This window comes from Tetrahymena thermophila (genome assembly GCF_000189635.1).
Source record: "Tetrahymena thermophila SB210 genomic scaffold scf_8254378, whole genome shotgun sequence".
Taxonomy (NCBI): Eukaryota; Ciliophora; class Oligohymenophorea; order Hymenostomatida; family Tetrahymenidae; genus Tetrahymena; species Tetrahymena thermophila.
In genome coordinates, this window is record NW_002476162.1 from 315047 (window position 1) to 334929 (window position 19883).

The 19883-nt window shown below is 26.0% G+C and overlaps 3 protein-coding genes across 3 annotated transcripts; 1 reads left to right on the forward strand and 2 right to left on the reverse strand. All coding sequences in view use genetic code 6, as the record gives it.

Annotated features, from left to right (window-relative positions):
- Positions 1 to 551: 551 nt before the first annotated feature.
- On the forward strand, positions 552 to 3765 carry TTHERM_00616590 (hypothetical protein; the record flags this gene model as incomplete). Its single annotated transcript, XM_001024729.3, has 2 exons — positions 552 to 1052; positions 1291 to 3765. The coding sequence occupies 2 exons, from the start codon at positions 552 to 554 to the stop codon at positions 3763 to 3765; spliced, it is 2976 nt and encodes a 991-aa protein (XP_001024729.1).
- A 466-nt stretch (positions 3766 to 4231) lies between these two features.
- Positions 4232 to 7965, reverse strand: TTHERM_00616600 (hypothetical protein; the record flags this gene model as incomplete). The annotated part of the gene is made up of 5 exons (XM_001024730.1): positions 4232 to 5137; positions 5186 to 5987; positions 6072 to 7399; positions 7447 to 7788; positions 7903 to 7965. The coding sequence occupies 5 exons, from the start codon at positions 7963 to 7965 to the stop codon at positions 4232 to 4234; spliced, it is 3441 nt and encodes a 1146-aa protein (XP_001024730.1).
- An 802-nt stretch (positions 7966 to 8767) lies between these two features.
- TTHERM_00616610 (transmembrane protein, putative) lies at positions 8768 to 19114 on the reverse strand (the record flags this gene model as incomplete). Its single annotated transcript, XM_001024731.2, has 24 exons — positions 8768 to 9102; positions 9153 to 9206; positions 9256 to 9299; positions 9351 to 9559; positions 9612 to 10103; positions 10157 to 10651; positions 10707 to 11005; positions 11065 to 11328; positions 11381 to 11908; positions 12035 to 13291; positions 13463 to 14426; positions 14478 to 14789; positions 14859 to 15783; positions 16061 to 16302; positions 16364 to 16515; positions 16573 to 16665; positions 16718 to 16951; positions 17010 to 17123; positions 17188 to 17621; positions 17677 to 17910; positions 18206 to 18544; positions 18649 to 18717; positions 18778 to 18960; positions 19038 to 19114. 24 exons carry the CDS (start codon positions 19112 to 19114, stop codon positions 8768 to 8770), a joined length of 8349 nt encoding a protein of 2782 aa, XP_001024731.2.
- Positions 19115 to 19883: the final 769 nt, after the last annotated feature.

Below are 19883 nucleotides of genomic sequence, written 5' to 3' on the forward strand. Positions count from 1 at the left end.
ATAATTTTAAAAAATCTAAATATATGCTAAAAATTCTAAAATTGTCTAAATAATTTAATTTAATTAAAAAATCAATAATAATAATAATAATAATAATAGCTTTTTATTTTATTATAAATATTTGAATGATAAAAATGCAAGTTAACCTAATGAACTAAAATCAAAATTTTTTTAAGGTTAAATCTGTAATAACTTGCTTTTCTTTACATTTTTAATTTTAAGAATTTTATGATTTAAACGCACAAAAATATCTGTCTACTATAAATTCTATTTTAAGAAGACATGAAATACAGAATGCATTTTTGTACTTGAATAATTAGCTTGTAAAAAAATAAAGCAAATAAAATCTATGCTATAGCTTTAGCTAAAAATTTTCACCAATTTTAAAAAAGATAAGATTATAAATAAATTATTACATAATAAAAAAGTGCGAAAAAAAAAAGATATTAATTTCAATTATAATAGATACATTTAATTAAATTTAAACTAAGTAAAAAGTAATAGCTAGATAGATAGATCGCAAAAATAAAAAAAACTATATAGGAGGAATCATGGAGTAGCTAGTCCAAGCAATAGGAGTTTTCGTCAATCCTTAAAGTTAATCAGAGTAGGTTAACCAAGCAGATAAATATTTAAAAAACATTGAAAGAACAAAGGAATGTTGGCTTCTCGCTTTATAAATATTAGAAATCCCTAAAGGAAACTTTTAACAAGAAGTTTATTTATTAGCAGCTAAAATGTTAAAATCTAAAATGGAATACGATTTTGCTTAACTTTCTGCAGAAGAATAACAAGAACTTCCTTCTAAGTTGATGAGAATTATTTAACTCCACAAGGAAGGATCTAGAGGAACACAATCTTCTCTTGTAGACGCCTTTATATTTTGCTATCTTCACATGTATGATAAATGGCCAGATTTCATAGATTTTATGAAATCTAACTTCTATACTGACCCTTCTATGCAAAACTATATATTTTTAATATATGAGTATCTTCCAGATAATGTCTATAGTACCACTATTGTAATTGATGATGAACACAGAAACAAAATGGTAAAGTGTCTTTTTTTTATTATAACTAATTCTAAAATACAATAAACTATGAAAGGAATATGATAATATTTTTCAAAAAATTCTACCTTTTGAATTTTGAGTTAAAAATGTAAAATTAGCATCGCATTAATTTATAAAAAATTTTATTTGATCTATTTTATAATCTCTATTTTCTAATATTTTGACAATTTAACACACATAAAAAATATATTTCAATTCATTTTTTTTAAATAAATAGATTACCTACTTCAAAGAGAATTTACAAAAGAGAGTAGTAGAAGAGTTAAATTTAATAGCTTAAAGCTAAAACATTAATGAAAAAAGTTAGTACTCTTTGCTTAAAATTATGTCTAATTGGGTTGATTTTAAGACAAACTCTTCTTTACTTTCTGTTTTGTAAAATCATGCTGTCTTCAATTTAGCTTTAAGAAGTATGAATAACGAAACTTTGCAAAAGTACAGTGCTAAAACAATTGTAGCTGCCCTTCGTTAGTTAAAAAACCAAAAAGAATAGCTTGAGTACAAAGAACTCTTTTTACACATTGCATCATTTGTTTTTAACTATTTTACTGATTGTGAACGTGCTTATTAAAATGAAGACTATGAATCTGTCTAAAACTATTCTTTAGTATTCTCAAAATTTGGCTCCCGCGCTATTTCTTAGTTTATGAACCCTGATTCAATAGATGCAGCTTGTGAATAGTTCCTATTAAATATGCTTAAAGTAACAAAATATGAATCCGCTGAACATGAAGAAGATCTTGCTGATTTTTGGATTGAATTTTTGTTAAAAATAATTGTTAATAAAGATGCTAATCAAAAGAAGATCTTAACAGATCGTTACACTGTGCTTATTTAAGATTTACTAAATACTTGTATATTAAAATCCATGTATGACCAAGAGATATTTTAACTTTTCTAAGAAAAAAACTCAAAAGAAATAGACAATATGAAGGAAGAATTTGAGAGCAAAAACAAATTAAGATTCCACATGAAAGAATTAGTCAACAATATTAGCAATTTAATCGGAGCTGAGTAATTTATTAGATACTGTGCATTTTAAATGTAAAGCAATGGCATTTTGGAAGAAATCGGACCTAATTATCCCATCCTTAAAGCAAGATAGTTAGAAAGTATTTTATCATGTCTCAATGAAGTTGTTTTTAAAGCTAAAAGAAATGAGCCCATTTTGCCTAACTAAGGAGATGATGGTAATTTGGGAGATAGTGAAGATGAAGAAGATTACAGAGAAATATTTTCAGAGACTTCGAAGACACACATTTTTGATATATTACAAAATGTTTTAAAGGCTTAATATGTATGGATAAGACTCAATAGAACTATTCTCAATTTAATTATCTCCAGTTCTGATTTCTTACAATAAAATTTAGAAGTCTGTGGATTGGCCTTTGAATTAATAGTCCTCCACCTAGAAACACCTTTGGTTACAGATTTATCTTAAAGTGGATTTGAAGTTTTGTGCAGAGATTGCCCTTTGTTTGTCTAAAAAAATATTGAAACATTCATTTAGAAAGTTTATAGCAAAATGATGTTTAATTATAATATAATTGCTGGTATTTCCCATGCAATTTGTGCTACTGATGAGTGTATTAGTTCCCACCTTATCAGCCTTTGTTCTCCATATGCAAATGACATTTTAAATTACACAAAACTTCCTATTGAGCAATAAAATGATAAGGAAATTATTGAAAGCCTTAAAAAGCCTATTAAAGCAATTAAAAATATAATTTAATGTGTACCAGAGCGTGAACAATAAGGTGCTTTCCCTCATAGTATCCTTTAGGAAATATTTAAATAAATCTGGGATGTTCTCAAGTTTATTATGGAAAATAAGAAAAACTATACAAGCTTGATTGAAAATATTGTCTCTGTAATTAAGCAATTTATCGTCAAGATGAATGTTGATTTTGACATCTTTTTCATTGAATTCCTCCAACAAATTATCATTTTATTCAAGCATACTTACTAATCAGGAATTCTATACATCATTGAAAAATGTGTTAAAATATTTTAAAATAGTAAATATCATGAATAATTTATTCCTTATCTTCAACAAGCTTTTGAAACCTTGGTTGAGACTACACTTTAAAACTTAAAATCAATTAATGATTATACTGAAAACCCAGACCTAGTTGAAGATTTCTATGGCTTTGTGGGGCGTTTTTTGAAATATTTCCCTTCAATTTTTTTGTCTAGCAAGTTTTTAAACAATATCCTAAGTTCTGTTTAAATTGGAATTCAATTATAGCACAGAGAGGCAGCCAAAGCCCTTTTTGCTTTGATGGAATTACTGTATGAAATAATAAGTCAAAATCATATTTAAAAGATTTAACACCTTGCTCATCTTATTGAACCTTACAAAAATTCTTTAATTAACTAATATACTCTTTAATATAACGTTTTGCTATTTTAGGAGCTCTCAGAGGTTCCAAGCAAGGAAATACGTCAATATATTTATGATATCTTTATTGCATAAATCAGTTGTTTTGGATCTGCTTCAATTAATTTCTTCTACCCAATACTCTAAAATATCAAAGAAGATATTTGCACCAATAAAGAAAAAGATAAATTCTGCAAAATACTTTCTAATTTATAATAATAACAAATGGATGAATAGGCAGAAGATGAAATAGCTGATTTCTTTGTTCTTTTAGGTGAAAGATTTAAGAAGTCATATCGTAGAAATAATTGATATAAAATTAATTATTTTCTAAATGGCTTCATCAAATAATTATAAAATGGAATGAGATTAAAAATAAATTGATTGATTGATTAATATTTATCTGTTTTATTTTAAGTTTATATTTGTTTGCTTCTTTAAATTTTATTATGATAATTCACAATTTTTATTTATTTAAGCTGATAAATATCTCAAAATTATTTTGCAATTTATCATTTACGTTAAATTCTAAATTACAAAATGTTTATAAAAATATTAAAAATTTTCAAATAAAATATTTTTTCTGAAAATTTAATGAAAAACTAGAGAAATTTTTTTTAGAGGTAAAAGTAAAATTAATGATTGAATAAACATAAAATTTGTTATAAAGTAAAATAAACTTATATTATTTAATTGAATTAATTATTTTGTGTTTATTTCAAATAATTTTACAAATCTGCTTCTATAATATATTTTAATTAATTAATTATTGAATTTGTCATTTAATTTTTGAGAATGAGGGTCCAAGAGATGTGTTTTAAAGAGGGACAGTCTGCATTTCTTTGATTTCATTGACAAGTTTAGATTGAGATAATTTTTTATTTACTGAATAATTCTAGTTTAATACTTTGAGAGGGTCATTTCTATTATACTTTTCAAGCTCAGAAGGAGTGTAAAGATCAAGGAATTCCTCAAGACCTATAAAGCCACCACCTGTACGAATCAAAACCTTATCTTACTCAATTTTAACATAAACTTTTTTAGAACCAAATTGGTATACTCCAGAACCTTCTCTTATGAATAATGTACGAGCTTTTCTTTTATCACCATTAAAGTTGTTTAAATACTATGCTAAGCAAGAGTCTATGGGGTCTCCCTTAATAGGTATATAATCAGAGTGAGATTCGCGCAATTCAAAAATTAATTGCTTAAGACTTTAAGCATATTCTTCTCCTTCATCAACCAAATTAGTTAACTCACGAATATTTTACTTTAATTGAGAAATTTCATTATTTTAGGTACTTAGCAATTCACATTATTCATAACTTCTTTTCTTTAATTCATTTAGTTCTAACGATAGACGTTCACCTCTTTTCTTTTCACTTGTTAATTGCTCTTCTAAATCATTAAGGAGTTATTTTCTAATTTCATTCTAATTATTTTCTTGCTTATTTAAGAAACTAACTTTTGACATCTCAGTTAATGCTTCACTTTGATCGTGAATTGTTTGCTAGGATTTTTCCAGGGTCCTCTTTAAGAGATTTATGTCTTCTTTATATCTTGTGACGATTTCTTCTCTTTCTATTTTTAAATCCATAATTTATCTGTGAAGGTTATCAGCCATTTCTCTTGCTTCTAATTTCTGTCTTTACTCTTCCTTGAGTTAAATATTTAGTGCTTCAACCTAATTTTATTATTTTCAGTTAAAATTAATCTTAAAAATTAACATTACTTAAGCATTATTTATTCTTAATCCGTCTTCATATGCTGTTTGGAGTGATAGCTTACGAAGTAGAGAATCAATTTCATACTACTTTTGAATATTCGATTCATGCAAATTTTAATTTTCTAGTTAGAATTAACTAACTCTATTTTATAATTCTGCTTTTTAATTAGAAAGAAGTGCCTTTTCTTCTTCTAAAATATTTATGCTTTTGTATAGTTTGTCAAATCTATCATCAAAATCAAAAGTAGAATTTCTTAGTTTTGACATCAGGTTATTCAAATCTTCACGGTATAATAAGTTTTGCTATTTCAATTCGTCAAAAGACAAATAGCTTACTTTCAAATTGTGATAATCTTTATCTAATTATCTTAAGTCATGTGACATTTAATCAAGCTATCTTATGAGTGAAGTTATTTCATTTTCTTTTGATATAATCACATTGTGCATTTCCTGTTTATCTCTGATCAATTCAGCCAACCTCCTTTCAATATCTGTTCTACTCTCTACTTCTATCTCTACTTAACGCTACAAAACTAGCTGTAATTCTTTCCTAGCCTCTTCACTTCTTTTTAATTCTTCAGTTAAAAACCTATTCATTTCCTCTGTTTGTTGCAAATTCTTCAATTTTCCATCTAAGCTGTAAATAACTGTTTTTAGATTTTCTATTTCATGCTTAGACTCTCTCTTAGAACCATCTAAGTTAAGTAAATAATTCAAGCCATTACCTGCAGGTGACAAGTAACCACTTTTAGATAGAGGACTAGTGCTATTTAAGTTACTTTTTTTAATGTTTCCTATTGATGATTTTCTAAAAAAAAAAAATATGAATAAAAGAATAATTGATTATTTTATTTTTTATATTAAAAAGTTAAATATAAATTTATCTATCTACCTAACAGGTGACATTTTTTCAGGCTAATAGCTACTCAATCGAAGTGGTGATGTAGATTAAATTCTCTTCTTTAAGGGACTATCAGGTAATTCTATTGGTGATTGAGTATAGAGCTATTTATCTCTGTTTAGCTAAGAATCAAAATCAGAAGTAGCTGGATATCTTGTATTTTAAAGGCTATTGCTTTAGTACATGTTATTTAAATTAGATTTAGTGTCACTTCCCCCAAATTAATTTCTACGATTGTCGCTATTTTAGAGGTGATTTACCCTATTCTCACTGTTACCTTATTCTAATTAAGATGGCTTTTTCTCGCTATTTTTTTACGATTATATACCAGTTGCTGTATGAATGTTATTTGTATAATAATCAGAATGCTTTTCAGCACTATTATTATTTACAGGTTTAGTAGCACTGCTTAAGATACCACTTTTTTAGGCACTTTAATTATTTGAGCTTGGGATTTAGTTTTACTACAAGTTATTATGAGATTAATGATTTGAGCTTGTTGCTTGCTATTGATGCTATTCTTTAGCTGCACTTCCAATAGGTGAAATAGTTGATGTATCTTTTTTCAATATTGATCTATATGGGGAATGATTTTTTGGAGGAGAATACTTAAATATTTTTTCAAATCTATCCATTTTATTATCATTTCTAAAATTGCTTGCAGACTTTGCTCCTTCAGAGACTCCAGATTGCTTTCCTGGGTTGCTGGCTTTCTCTAAAGTTGATTATTCTTATTCAGCTTGTTAACTATGAGTTATGTCCTTGCTTTACCTTCTTTAATCTTTACCTAAAGTTTCATTATTTTAACCAGCTTATGTGTTCTGTGCATTGGAGGGAGTTGCTACTCCAATGTTTTAACTATTTGATAAATTTGTTTTCTAAGCGGAGGAAGAAGTAGGATTTTATCTTGAATTTGAGTTGCTTCTAGTAGGAAGAAAGGAATTTTAAACAAGATATGTTTAAGTAATACTTGCTTTTTGAGGCGTAGTATTAATACCAGAAGTACTTGAATTTCTTTTATGACTGGAATTTGTGTTGCTATTATACTAACTCGAGGGTTAAGAGTTTTATTCATTAGTATTATTTGCAACACTTGGTTTCAGATATGATGAAGTAGTAGAAGCTGCTGAATTTGCATTTGACTTGCTTTTTAAAGACTATAAATAACGTTTATTCGAAGGACTCTTCTCAATTCTTTACTTATTTGCAGATCCTTAAAGAGTTTAAGAAGAATTGCTAGCTAATTAAGATTTAAGCTTTCCTTCATCTTTGTCTTTTGCTTAGTTACCGAATGTGGTGAGTCTTTCATCAACCTATTCCTAAAAAAAAATTATAGCAACAATTATAATATTAAATGACAAAGTACTTTCAAACTTGAAGATTGTTTTCCACTATTTTTATCCATAAAAACTTATTTGTTAAGAATAATAATATAATAAGAGCCTTTCAAATTTTAATCTGAAGTAGGTAGACCAAACTAAAATTGTTTCACTATCTCTATTTCATCTTTTTCGTTTACGTTCTGTGGTATTAAAATAGGAAGACTTCCGAATGGGAGAAGCTCTTTCTAAGTTCTAAATTGCAATTAAAACGGTGTGGTCCTTTCCAAATGGTCTGTGTTAAAAAAGATTGCTTGAGAGAAAGGATAAACAACTATTTATTCCTGTTTATCTAAAGTGATTACACATTCTATTTTTTCCGTTAAGGCCTAGTTTAAAAAAAATTTATGTTGTTAAATATTAATCTCACAGCAGCTAAGTTGGTTGTTTAACAAAATATTTTACAACAAAAAGCTAGAAACATATTATAAATAATAATTTACGAAATCTGAAAGATTTTTAATTGCTACTATAATTTTAAAATTCTTTTCTTAAAGTCTACTCATAAAATTGTATTATTTTTTATGGCTAACTCTATAAATTGTTATCTTTATTACCTTTAACTATATTGCGCTTATTAATGATTTTTAATTATAACAACTTTTTGGAAAATTATTCGTTTAGATATATTTAAATCATGGGTGGTGGATATTAATTATCAGTTAAAAACTTTTATTTAATTTTATTTTAATATTCAAAAGATAAATGATGATGATGAGATATCGTCGCGATTTAAATTAAGTTTTACTTAACAAAAAGATAGAAAAAAAAACAACACAATCTTTATTTCAAAAAATTATTAATTATGTTATACTCCAAAAATCTTCTAAATTTTTAAAAGCCAAAAGTAATATGATATTTTTTTTTTATTTGTAAAAGATTTTTTTTTTCTATTTCATAAAATATTTTTTTTAAATATTTACAACAAAATTTCAAATTAAAGATTTGAGCATATAATTATTGTTATTAAAAAAATAAATCTTTTATCTCAATTAATTCTGAGTTATCTATCTCTGATTTATCTCGAATATACCAAAGAATTGACTGTAAACAACCATTAATAATTAAATATTTTATTTTTTAAAAATTCTATCTATAAAATAATTTCTTACATTTGAAGCAAAAATATTTTAATTTACCTTTATTAAAAATATTTAATACAAAGTAAAAAAAACATAAACAAATAATTTAAAATCATAAAAAAAATCTATACAATAGTTTACTTAGCAAAATATGTTTGATTAAATATTATTATATTTATAGAAGTTTGCATGTATGCTTTTTTGCTTGCTTGCAAATATATGATTTTCATAAATCGAAGTCATCTTTTTATTCAGAGTCTTTATTATCACCCAACTCTACCATAACCTTTTATTTTCTTCTATTTAGGTTAAGATTATCTTTAAAAGATCCTACTGAATTTCTTCCAAAAGGAGAATCATCATTCCTCTTTCTGCTAGGTGTAAATTCAGCAGCGTTTTTATTTAAAGGAAATTTATCTTATTAGGTTGAAGCTTCTTAGTTATCTAAATTTATAATTTCTTCTTATATACTATCAAAATTACCAATCAATTATGGAGAATTTTGAGTTTATTGCTATTTGATCTTTACTATATTTGGATTTAATACAGGATATCCTGCATCTATATAATAAAAATTAATTAGAAAATATACTTAAACACAATTTTAATACTTAATTGAGGTGAGCGAGATATTTCACTTGATTGGTATGTTGTCGTTTCTTATACTAGAATTAATTGAAATTATTATTATTTTATTGAATAATATTATTTTACTTTTGGTTGCTTTTCCTTCAAATTAGTTATCTCCTAAATTTTTGCTGTTTATTTAAAAAACGTGATGATATGATGAAATTTAGATAAAAAATTACAATTTTATTTTCTCATCACTTGACTATTAGTTTATTGGCTTTTCTTCTTCATTTTCTATTGGTCTTATTGGTTTTAACTATTCATCTAGACGAACATTTACCAATTTCAAATCAGGATCTTCTTTTCTTAACTTAAACCACTTGTGTACAAACATGCTGGTCCTTCTCCATAAATAAGTTACTCTTTCAATTGGCACATAAGCTTGATGCTAAAGTTTATTTTTAAGTGAATAAAATTTCAATATAATATTTTAATTTTACCTTCTTTGCTATAAATTTTGCAAGCAAAGGATATTTAGAAAGTATTTTTGTTATCTTTTCAAATTACTGATTGATTATATCATCAACTTTTTTAGTGTATCCTCTAAGTAGACCTCTTATAATATCTAAAACAAACAATATATTAACAAATCCAAGGACAATATAGCCTATTACAATTAAGTAATCATAAGAATTTTAGTATATGAATACACCCATTATCATGCTAATAGCAGCTGCCTCATTACCTCTTTAATCCAAACGATTTTATTCATTTTCTATGTAAGGCTTAAAAATGTAAGAGAATATCAAGTAAACAACTACTGTTAAAAAACAGAGTACACCTTTTACTTTTGTATCATCACCGTAAACATTAACAATAATAGTGAGAGTGATTTTTTCAAACATCTTTACAAATTCCCAAAAATAAGCTCTAGGGTGATATTCCATATATAGATAACCATATCTATATCTTATCCATATATTGCTATATATCTTTAAAAATGTTTGAATAAATTTAAATTTAAATTATAAAAATGAATGCATACTTTATCTCTGCTAGAATACAGTTTTTAGAAAAAGATTAATGGTATCACTATTGCCCAAATTAGTAACCAAGGAATAACTAGAGTAACTAAATAATAAATATGTTCATTTGTATAACATTCATATGCTACATTTGCCTTAATGTATTCTACTTTAGCAATAGTTCTACAAGAAGCAGTAGAGATAAACGAAAGTATGACAGAAGGTTATAATGTAATAAAAAGGAAAATGAAAGTACACCAGATATATCCTGAGTTTTTTCTCACTTTCTTCAAAATAACACCAACTATGTAAATTAATACCGAAACTACAACAAATATCATAGGATTAATCAGTTGCCAAACTAATCTGAAATAAAGCACAGGCATATTAGACATCTGTAAGAAAAAGCAATCCATGGAAACACTCATTTACTGTGATGGATTACCAACTGTTGTACTTACAGTAGAAAAGAAACTTGGTGTTGTGAGATTAAACGTGAATATAACAGAAATGACCTAAGAATTACATTAAAAATATTTTTTTGTATTTATTTTAAAATTTAAATTTTACCTAAAAATAACTTGTTAAAATTTTAATTAAAACACCAGCTTGGTTTTTAGAGTGACTAGATTTTCCACCCAGAATAAAACCTGAAACAATTAATATTTAGGTTTAAATATATTATTAGACTTATTAGATAGTTGATTTAACAGATAAAAGAGTTGATATTAGAGTCCAGATCATAATTAAAACTACTTTTTACACATTTCCAGATACCTGTGAGCACTTACCACAAGAAAAGCTTCCACTTAAAGCATATGCTTCTCCCCAATACTTTCCATAAAGATCACATTCTTCACACAGAGCACCTATAAATTTTGTTTTAAAATATTTAATTTTGTTTGCTTTTTTTTAGTTAGTATGTTACCAATATGACCAGTATAACAAAGTTAGTCTTCTTAACCTCCAACACAATTAGAGGCAGCATTTGAGCAAGGTTCTATAAGATCGGAAGATGTATTTTTTCTCCAATAACCAGCTGATATCTTCATTATATTATATCCTGGACAACTATCTACTCCTATTTTAGGACAAGATAAACACTGTTCAGCTCCTAAAACTAGTGAATATTTTGTGCTAGGGCATGCATAACATTACCCTGTAGTAGCTTGATAAATTTCTCCATAAGTACCTTTATAAATAATAAAATATAACAAACTTTTAATAATTAATTTTTAATTTACAGCTTCTCATATTGATAACCAGAGGGAAAACATAGCTCGTATCGTATCCAGTAATAGTTCCAGTACTGTCTAAAATTGGTATTATTACAGCTGGAGAAGAAAATTTAACTTTTATTTAATTAGGAGGCTTAGCAATAAATATTAAGCTAGTGATATTATATCCCGCTATACCTTCATTATAACTAAATACTTTTGTACCTACCAGCTAAACTGTGCTATCTATATAATCTCCTGAAGCAAAATTTAAAGCAACTGTAACTGTACTAGTTTATTATCTTAAAACAGTACCGTCAGAGCCAATTAGCTAGATTACCATTCCCCCTGGAGTTTGACCACTGCCATAATTTTTTATAGTTGGAATATTAGTAGAACCTTATGCATAATTATATGCTTTTCCATTATATATTAACCTCATAGACACTGGAGATTATACTTTATCATTTCCATAAAATGTAGCAGTATTTGATGTAAAAGTGTTAGGAGTAATGGAACTTAAGGTGGGACTTATTCCTTCGATTAGATAAGCTCCTATTAAATAAGAAATTTATAAAATTTAATAAAATAGTGAAATAAAAAATTCATTAAACTATTAGAGAAACTATTAAATTAATAAAAAATTTTGTATCACAGTCATTTTTAATTAAATATTTTTACCTCCTTATCCTGCTTGATTGTTTGTAAATGTATTCCCAGTAAAAGTTATAGTATTTGTTGAAGTTGATAATTAGTAAGAGTAGATTGCTCCTCCAACACTAGTGGCATAGTTATTCTAAAATGTAGAACCACTAATTTATATAGTAGTATAATAAGAACTTAATGCAGCACCTTAAACTGCATAATTTCCATTGAAAATAGAATTCTAAATAAGAGCTGTATATGCATTAGATGATAAAATTCTCTACATAAACTCAGCTTCAGTATCTTCTGCTATTGTACTATTAGAGCATGAAATTTAGTTTTCTTAACCTTCATTTTACAAAAGTCTACTTGAGGTCAAAGTTGTGCTACTTTAAGATAGGAATAAGACACCATTTTATCCAGTATTATAATTGAAAGTGCTTTAAGCAATTTTTAAGAAACCACTCCATTATTAGAATTATGCAAAACCATATTTGGTATACTATCTATTTGATTAAAATGTAACTCCTGTGTATGTAATATCTATATCTTAGTTGTGAAGTACAACAGAATTCTAAGTATTATCAATATAAGTAAAGAACTCAATACCTGTGCTATGTGAATATGGAGAAACGTTTGTGATCATTGTATTTGTAAAAGATATAGCAGTGCATTTGTAAGTATAAATTAACGGATATGTAGACATATAATATCCTTATATTATACTACCAGTTTCTTACCAAGAGGTGAGTTGGTAAAGATAAAATAGTTACTAATACCTTAATCCAGAGAAGATATTATTTGTAGTGATTAAATTTCCCTTAGAAATCCATATTTGTGAATGCTGACTAAGTGCAGAGAACAAAAGTGGATCTGGAACAGAATTTGAAGGAACAAGAGTGCTGGTTAAATAATTATAAATTTAGCTCTAATCATCCCATTATATTACATTATTTGTAAAAGTAACTTTAGAATTGCTATTTATTTGTTAACTATAAATAATAGATCCCTGAGGAGCATAAACATTTGAAATTAAGCTATTCTTTATAGTTACATCTGCTGATAAAGGTCCAGAATTAAGATATAGAAGTCCTCCAATTGTTCTTGCATAAACATCTTAAAAAGTAGCCCCATCAATTACTAAAGTTAGTGGAGATTACGTGCAATCTATATAAATTGCTCCTCCAGAACCATCAGTTATAGAGTTAGTAGTTGTTATTGTTTAATAAAAATGTGTATTTCCATTAATATTTATTACGCCAGGAGGTATTGTTATCAAATATAATGCTCCTCCTAATTTTATTTATTCAAAATAAAAGATGTTAATTCAAATAAAAATAAAAAAATGTTAATATTAATTATTAAACTCAATTTATAATGTGTGAAATGAAAATTTAAACTAAAAAAAGACTCTAATCTTAAAATTCTTTCTTAATATTTAAAATAAAATATCAAAATTAATACCAAAGTTTGCTACACTAGTCTGGAAATTTACATCTATAAAATTCATTGTGGCAGCTCTTGCATATACGAAACCTCCTGAGGTTGAAACTAAATTTCCTTGCTATTGTTTGTTTCCATTTCTAAATAAAGTATTTTAGATTGTTAAAAAATTCACGGTTACAGCAAAAGCATTCTATGAAAATAAGCACGTGGTATCTTATATCTTTGAATTAGTTACAGTGAGATATGATTCAATAGAATCAACTAATAGGACAGTGCTTGAAGAGTAAGTAGTTAAACCCAGTTAATTTAGAGGTGAAAGTTAGGAAATGCTAACTGCAACATTACTTATTTAGATGTTAAAAACAGAATACTTGTTTACTATTTAAAAAGGTGAAACCTATAAATATGATAAGTCTTGGAAAATAACAGAGTTAGAAATAGAAAAATTATTTATAGTGATAGGTATTTGTGTAGCTATATTCGACTCGTTTAAGATATCTTATGTGCAAATTATCTAAAAAGGAGATTGGTCTAGACCTGAGTAATTTTTTAATACAATTGTATCAGCACTAAAAGAGCTTTAACAAAAGACTGCATTTAAGCAATATCCATGCAATTTTGATTAGTCTAACTAGCTTAGTTAACCCTAGAATGGAATATTTTGACTGTAAACAGTATTATCAGGATCTCCACATATGAAATTAGTAATAGTCAAAGTAACAGGATTGTAAATGTGAATGCCTTAAAATTTCTAATTCCTTAAAATATTAATTGCTAAAAATTATAAGCTATTAACGGTATTAATATTTATAAGCTTCCATAGTAATTAAAGCTAGTTTGAATCTGTATATGTATTTTAAATAGTCACTTGACTCAGCATTACATTTAACATGAAACTGTTAGGGTTGTAAGGAGTATTTAAATCAAAAAAACAAGAATAGACACCTAGAGAATTAGTGCTTGCTGATAAGTTGCATTTAGCCTTTTAAATTAGAATCAATTAAATTTAATTTAAATAAATAATTAAACTTACTGAATCGATTGAAACAGATGAGTATCTATGATTAATTTACAATTAATTCTAAACTAGTAGAGAATATGAAGGTGTAGAAAACATAGTAACTTAATTCAGGAAGAAACGACTTTATTGAGAGGAAGTAACAGTTACTCCTGAAATTGAGATAAGGTTAGTACAAATTAAGGATGTTATTTTTGTACTTGAAATTGCTGTAAACGGTGCTTAAAAAACCCACTAAGAGGCTTTAAATCTAACTGCATTCATTACATATATTAAAAATGAATCTACCATATTCAAGTTAGAAAATGTTATCTGACTTAGATCAAACTATTTTATTCAAAGTTAATAAAATTAATTTTTTCAACTGAGAATTTATAAATAAATATTTGAATTTACTCTTAAGAAAGATTCTCCTAATCCTTGTAATTCATAAATAAAGTATGCGTTGTCAAAAGTAGAACCTGATACTTAAACTGAGGTGAAAGATATTTGAGAGTTGGTGTTATTCATGCTAAACATTGAAATATACTGGAGAGATAATCCTGTGAATTAGACAGTATTTAAAGTGAAAGTAGTTGCTAAATTTGCTGTTCCGGGATCATAAAAGTTTATTTTTGGAGGATAATAAATCTGTTTGAGTACAAAATTGTTTAAATTGAGTGAAACCAAGTTAGGAGCAATTAAACTAAAGTATTAACTTGTACCTTTGTCTGTATAGTCTCCTAATTAGACGTTTATTGGATTTGTGTTTCCAATTACACAATTATTAAAAGTAACAGAAGAAGTTTTCAACACGTTTGTCAGCTATATAAAGAATGGATTTTTTAAAGCGTTACTATCATTATTTTAAATTGGATAGAACTCAACATTGTTGAATTCTACTGTAGAGAAAGCAGTGAATATAAGTGAATCTTTAATGTAAATTTTCATTTTTTTATTTCCCACTGAGCTAAAATCACCTGATATCATTGTGTTAACACTCGCTTTCAGATCGACTAGAGTCGGAATCATCGAAAATGCTTCAGATATAAGTTATAAATTAAAATCCAAAACTGCACTAGATAAATAAGTGGCATCAACACTGGAACCTACAAATATAATTTAGAACACTATTTATTCGACTCCCTCTTCAGCAAACTTTACATAATTTTGACTAAATTGTAAAGCTTCTCTTAGATTTAACTGTTAATGGGCCATCTCTTGAGAAGACAGATAAGGTAGAGAATAAGCATTATATCCTGTAAATTTAGTTTGAGGGTTATACGAAGATATATCTTAATTTAAGTTAATAGTAGTATCAAAATAATAAGGAATAATAACTCTATTTTTTTAAAAATAATTTTTTTAAAATCATAAACTTGAAATGTGCTAAATAAATTAAATATAAAAGGAATTTAAATTGTGAAATTAATTCTAATTCTAATTAATCCTAAGATTTTGATTTAGGGGAAAAAAAATACTACTATAGTTCCTCTTTTAAAGATAACTAATGTTTTTTGTGTTAAAAAGAGTGATTTTTTAAATTTGCAGAAATTATAAATTCTAAAATTTTTAATTTTGGGGATAATTTAAAAATAAATACAATAATCAAATTTTACTATTTCTTGCATCCTGCACTTGTTTAGCAAACTTAACATTTTTGATTATAAGAATTGAAAAACATATATCTATTTGCATAGTAAGTCACAGTGGATCCTACATCACTACTAATGGTTCTACATTAATTTGCTTTTGTCCATCTAACTATATTTCCAAACTAAGCTGAATTTGCGTAGTAAGGGTTTTTTACCTATTATTCAGGACCTTTTATTTCAATGCAATTTTATTCATAATCTGAACACTAAATATTAATAATTTGTATAAATAATAAAAATATTAATTAATATTTAAATCTATTTTACCAAAGTGCAACCTATTTTAGACAAAGTCTATGATCTTTTCACTGATAATCCACTTGTAATTTATAAATTGCTTAAATTACACTTATAACAGTTTGGTAAACCAAATTTTGGAGTACAACCATCACAAGTTGATAAACAACCATAGCATTATCCTTTTTTTATTTATTTAAATAATTTGAATTACAAAAAGCTAAAATTTGAATTTTTACCAGTCCATGGATCTTATAAATTAGGTGAATTACAATTTAAACACCATAGAGTATCTTAGAGTTGAAGTGTTTATTCGTAAGAACTAAATTAATCTTTTTGGAAGTAATAATAATTATAATAAGTAGTTTGGAAAATTATTTATACTGCTTGTAAGATATGGACGCTAAAATTATAAATAATCAATCAAGTTGAATCTCCAATTCCATTAAGTACACTAAGAACAAACTCCAGTACTATCACAATTTGAACATGAATTTGTGTTGTAGTTTGGATATCCTTAAGAAGATGTACTAGGCCCTCCATATTAATCGCAACTTAAGCAATAAGTAACAGTCTATTACCCACTTGTGGCAGTGTAATATTACCCACAGTTTGAGACTATCATTTATTAAGAAATAGTTAGAAACAAAAATAGATATTAATAATAGAAACTTACAAGTTGAACCATTGTAGGTGTTACAATTACCATTATTTGAGACATAACCATCATTACAAATTAAGCACTATCCTTTGACTGATGATATACATTAACTAGGAATATTTTAATCACCTATTAATTAAAAATTAACATGAAATTTTCATTACAAAAATAAACTAAAAGCTATAAAATTTACATGTCCCATCACTTTTTCTGTTATATCCCTTATTGCAAACAGCGCAAAAAACAGTATTTCCGTTGTAGCTATTTTAAGGAAGGATTTGAGAGTCTTGCACACTGAAATTATTTACATTAAGTGTATAATATGTTTCAGAACTTCCATTTGTTCCATATACGCATTTCTAACAATTTTAAATGTTACAAACTTCACAAGTTCCATGAGGATTTAAAACATAACCACTTGCACATACTCTACACCTCTATTAATAAGAACTTTGTTGATTTGTAGGAATAATTCTAGGATTTAAAGAGTGAATTTCTTATCCATTTTGTGTTGTGCTAAAATCGCACCTTAAGCAATTGTTAGAGCAGCTTAGGCATGACTTTAAATCGAGAGATGGTATCATTTAAACATTTATTTATATAGTTTTAATAGTGGAACCTCCGGCTCTTTTGAATAATTTATTAATTTTTTTAATTTATCAACAATAATACTAATAAATACTGATTGCTTTGGGTTTTTGCACATTTTGAACATCGAAGGTATGTATTAGCAGGTAAAGGCTATCCTACAAAATTTTAAGGATCTTGAGAATAGTTTCTACCTGAATCATCTCCATAGTAACACTACTAACAATCAGGTATAACTGTTGAACATTAGATACAAATTCCATTTTAATTAAGTGCGTATCCATCCATACAAACCATACAAATTGGTGAATTGTTAACTTTTTTACATCTATAATTTAATTAGATAATGTAATTTAAATTTTTTAGGTGAAATTTTAATCGTATTAAAAATTTTAAATAAATTTCTTAATATAAAGGGAAATCTTAATCAATAAATAATAGATAATTTGTTTTTTTGTAATTCGCAGTATTAGCTGAAATATTGATTTAGTTTTGAAAAATTTGTGTTAATTTGAATAAAGTAAATTTAAAATGACCTTTAAAAAATTATAAAAATTGTTATTATGGTAAAGGTAATATTTTTATTTGCATTATAAAAATTTAAAATTAATTTAGATGATTACTTTTAGCATGTTAGATCAGCACTGCATTTATTGTTACAGCTATTTTTATCCCAAAAATAACCCTATCTACAAATCACTGCAGCTTGGATTGAATCATTCGTTGAGGGAGATATATACTGATTGCAACCTTACTAAAGAATGTTATTTCCGCAAAAAGAAAGGCAACCTAAGCATTCTTAAACAGTGGATGTATAAGAAGAACCTTATTATTAGACAGAAACAAGAAAAAGTTAAATTGTATCTAAAGAAACTCTCATAATAACTTCAGAACTCATATCTCTTTAAGCTGCCGTATTGGCATTTATTGTATATTAGTATGTGCATTATCTACTTTAAGCCCTTTAAAATAAAAGAAAATTTTGAATGTAGCTATATATATATTTTTGATTAATTTTATTAAGTAGAAATAACTTTAAATACAAAATATCAATCTAATGTCTTACCACAATGAAGGATTATCTACACAATCACCACAAGGAATGTAAGAAAGTGTAGCTTAAGAGTAATTTGGGCTTTTATTTTATATAAAATATTCTTTTATTTTTATTATTAGTAAGTTATTTCTATTTTACCATTGTACGCAAATGTATTAAATTGATGTATATCCTTAATCTGGATCAAAAGTTTATGGTATTTGATATAAAAAATAACCAAGTTAACATCTTGTGCATGAAGCTGTTCCTCCAGGGTTATTTGGACACTCTGTACAGTATTGGATGTTACAATTAAAAGCTGTTTCTGTTATTTGTGATAACCTATTTAAATTAAATAAGAATATTTATTAAACGATAGACTAACTGTTAACGATTATATAAAGTATTAAATAAACTACTAGCTGGCAGTAAAATCTCCTATTGTAAGCTTAAAAAAAAGCAGTAGAATGGAAATACCTCTGAAAATATTTTTCATATTTTCAAAATAAGCAAATTAAGGCTAAGAATTTTTAAAATTAATTCTAAATATTAAAATATGGATTGATAAAGATGAGTTAAATTATGAGTTATAGATTGTTAATTTTTAAATCTAATCTTATTGATTGCTTTTATTCTTATTTTTTTTGATTTTACTGATTTTTGTTTTCTTTTTGTATTTATTTTTTAAGAGAAGAGCAGCTATTTATCAACAAGTAATTCGTTTAATTAAATTAGTTTATTGGTTTTCTATAAAATAAAGCTAGTAACTTATCAATAAAAAAGCAACTTTTTAAAAGAAAATTTGACGTTTGTCGTTTAGTAAATTTTTATTTGCTTTTTTGATTAACAACTTCTTAAAAACTGATTAAATTAATGAGTTAGGTAAATAGTTTGTTTTTTCGTAGTTTTTATGTAAGACTTCATTTTGAAGAACATATTTTAAAAATGAATTCTTATTGCATATTTATTGATTTCTCCCATCTTTATTATCAAATTTTATTTAAAATTTATTATAAATAAATATTTATTAGCATTCATTGAATTTTTATTAATCAAGAGTCTAAGCTATTAAATTTTAATACTTAAAATAGATAAATTAAGAAAAACATATATAAGTTGGTTATAAAAATATTTAATATTAATTTGGAAATATTTCCTAACAAAAACATAAATTCTAAGTAAGTTTACTTCTTTATTATGAAATTGATTTTAAACTTTTTCCAACGTATTTAAAAATAATCCAAACAGAAATTAAAAGTGATAAA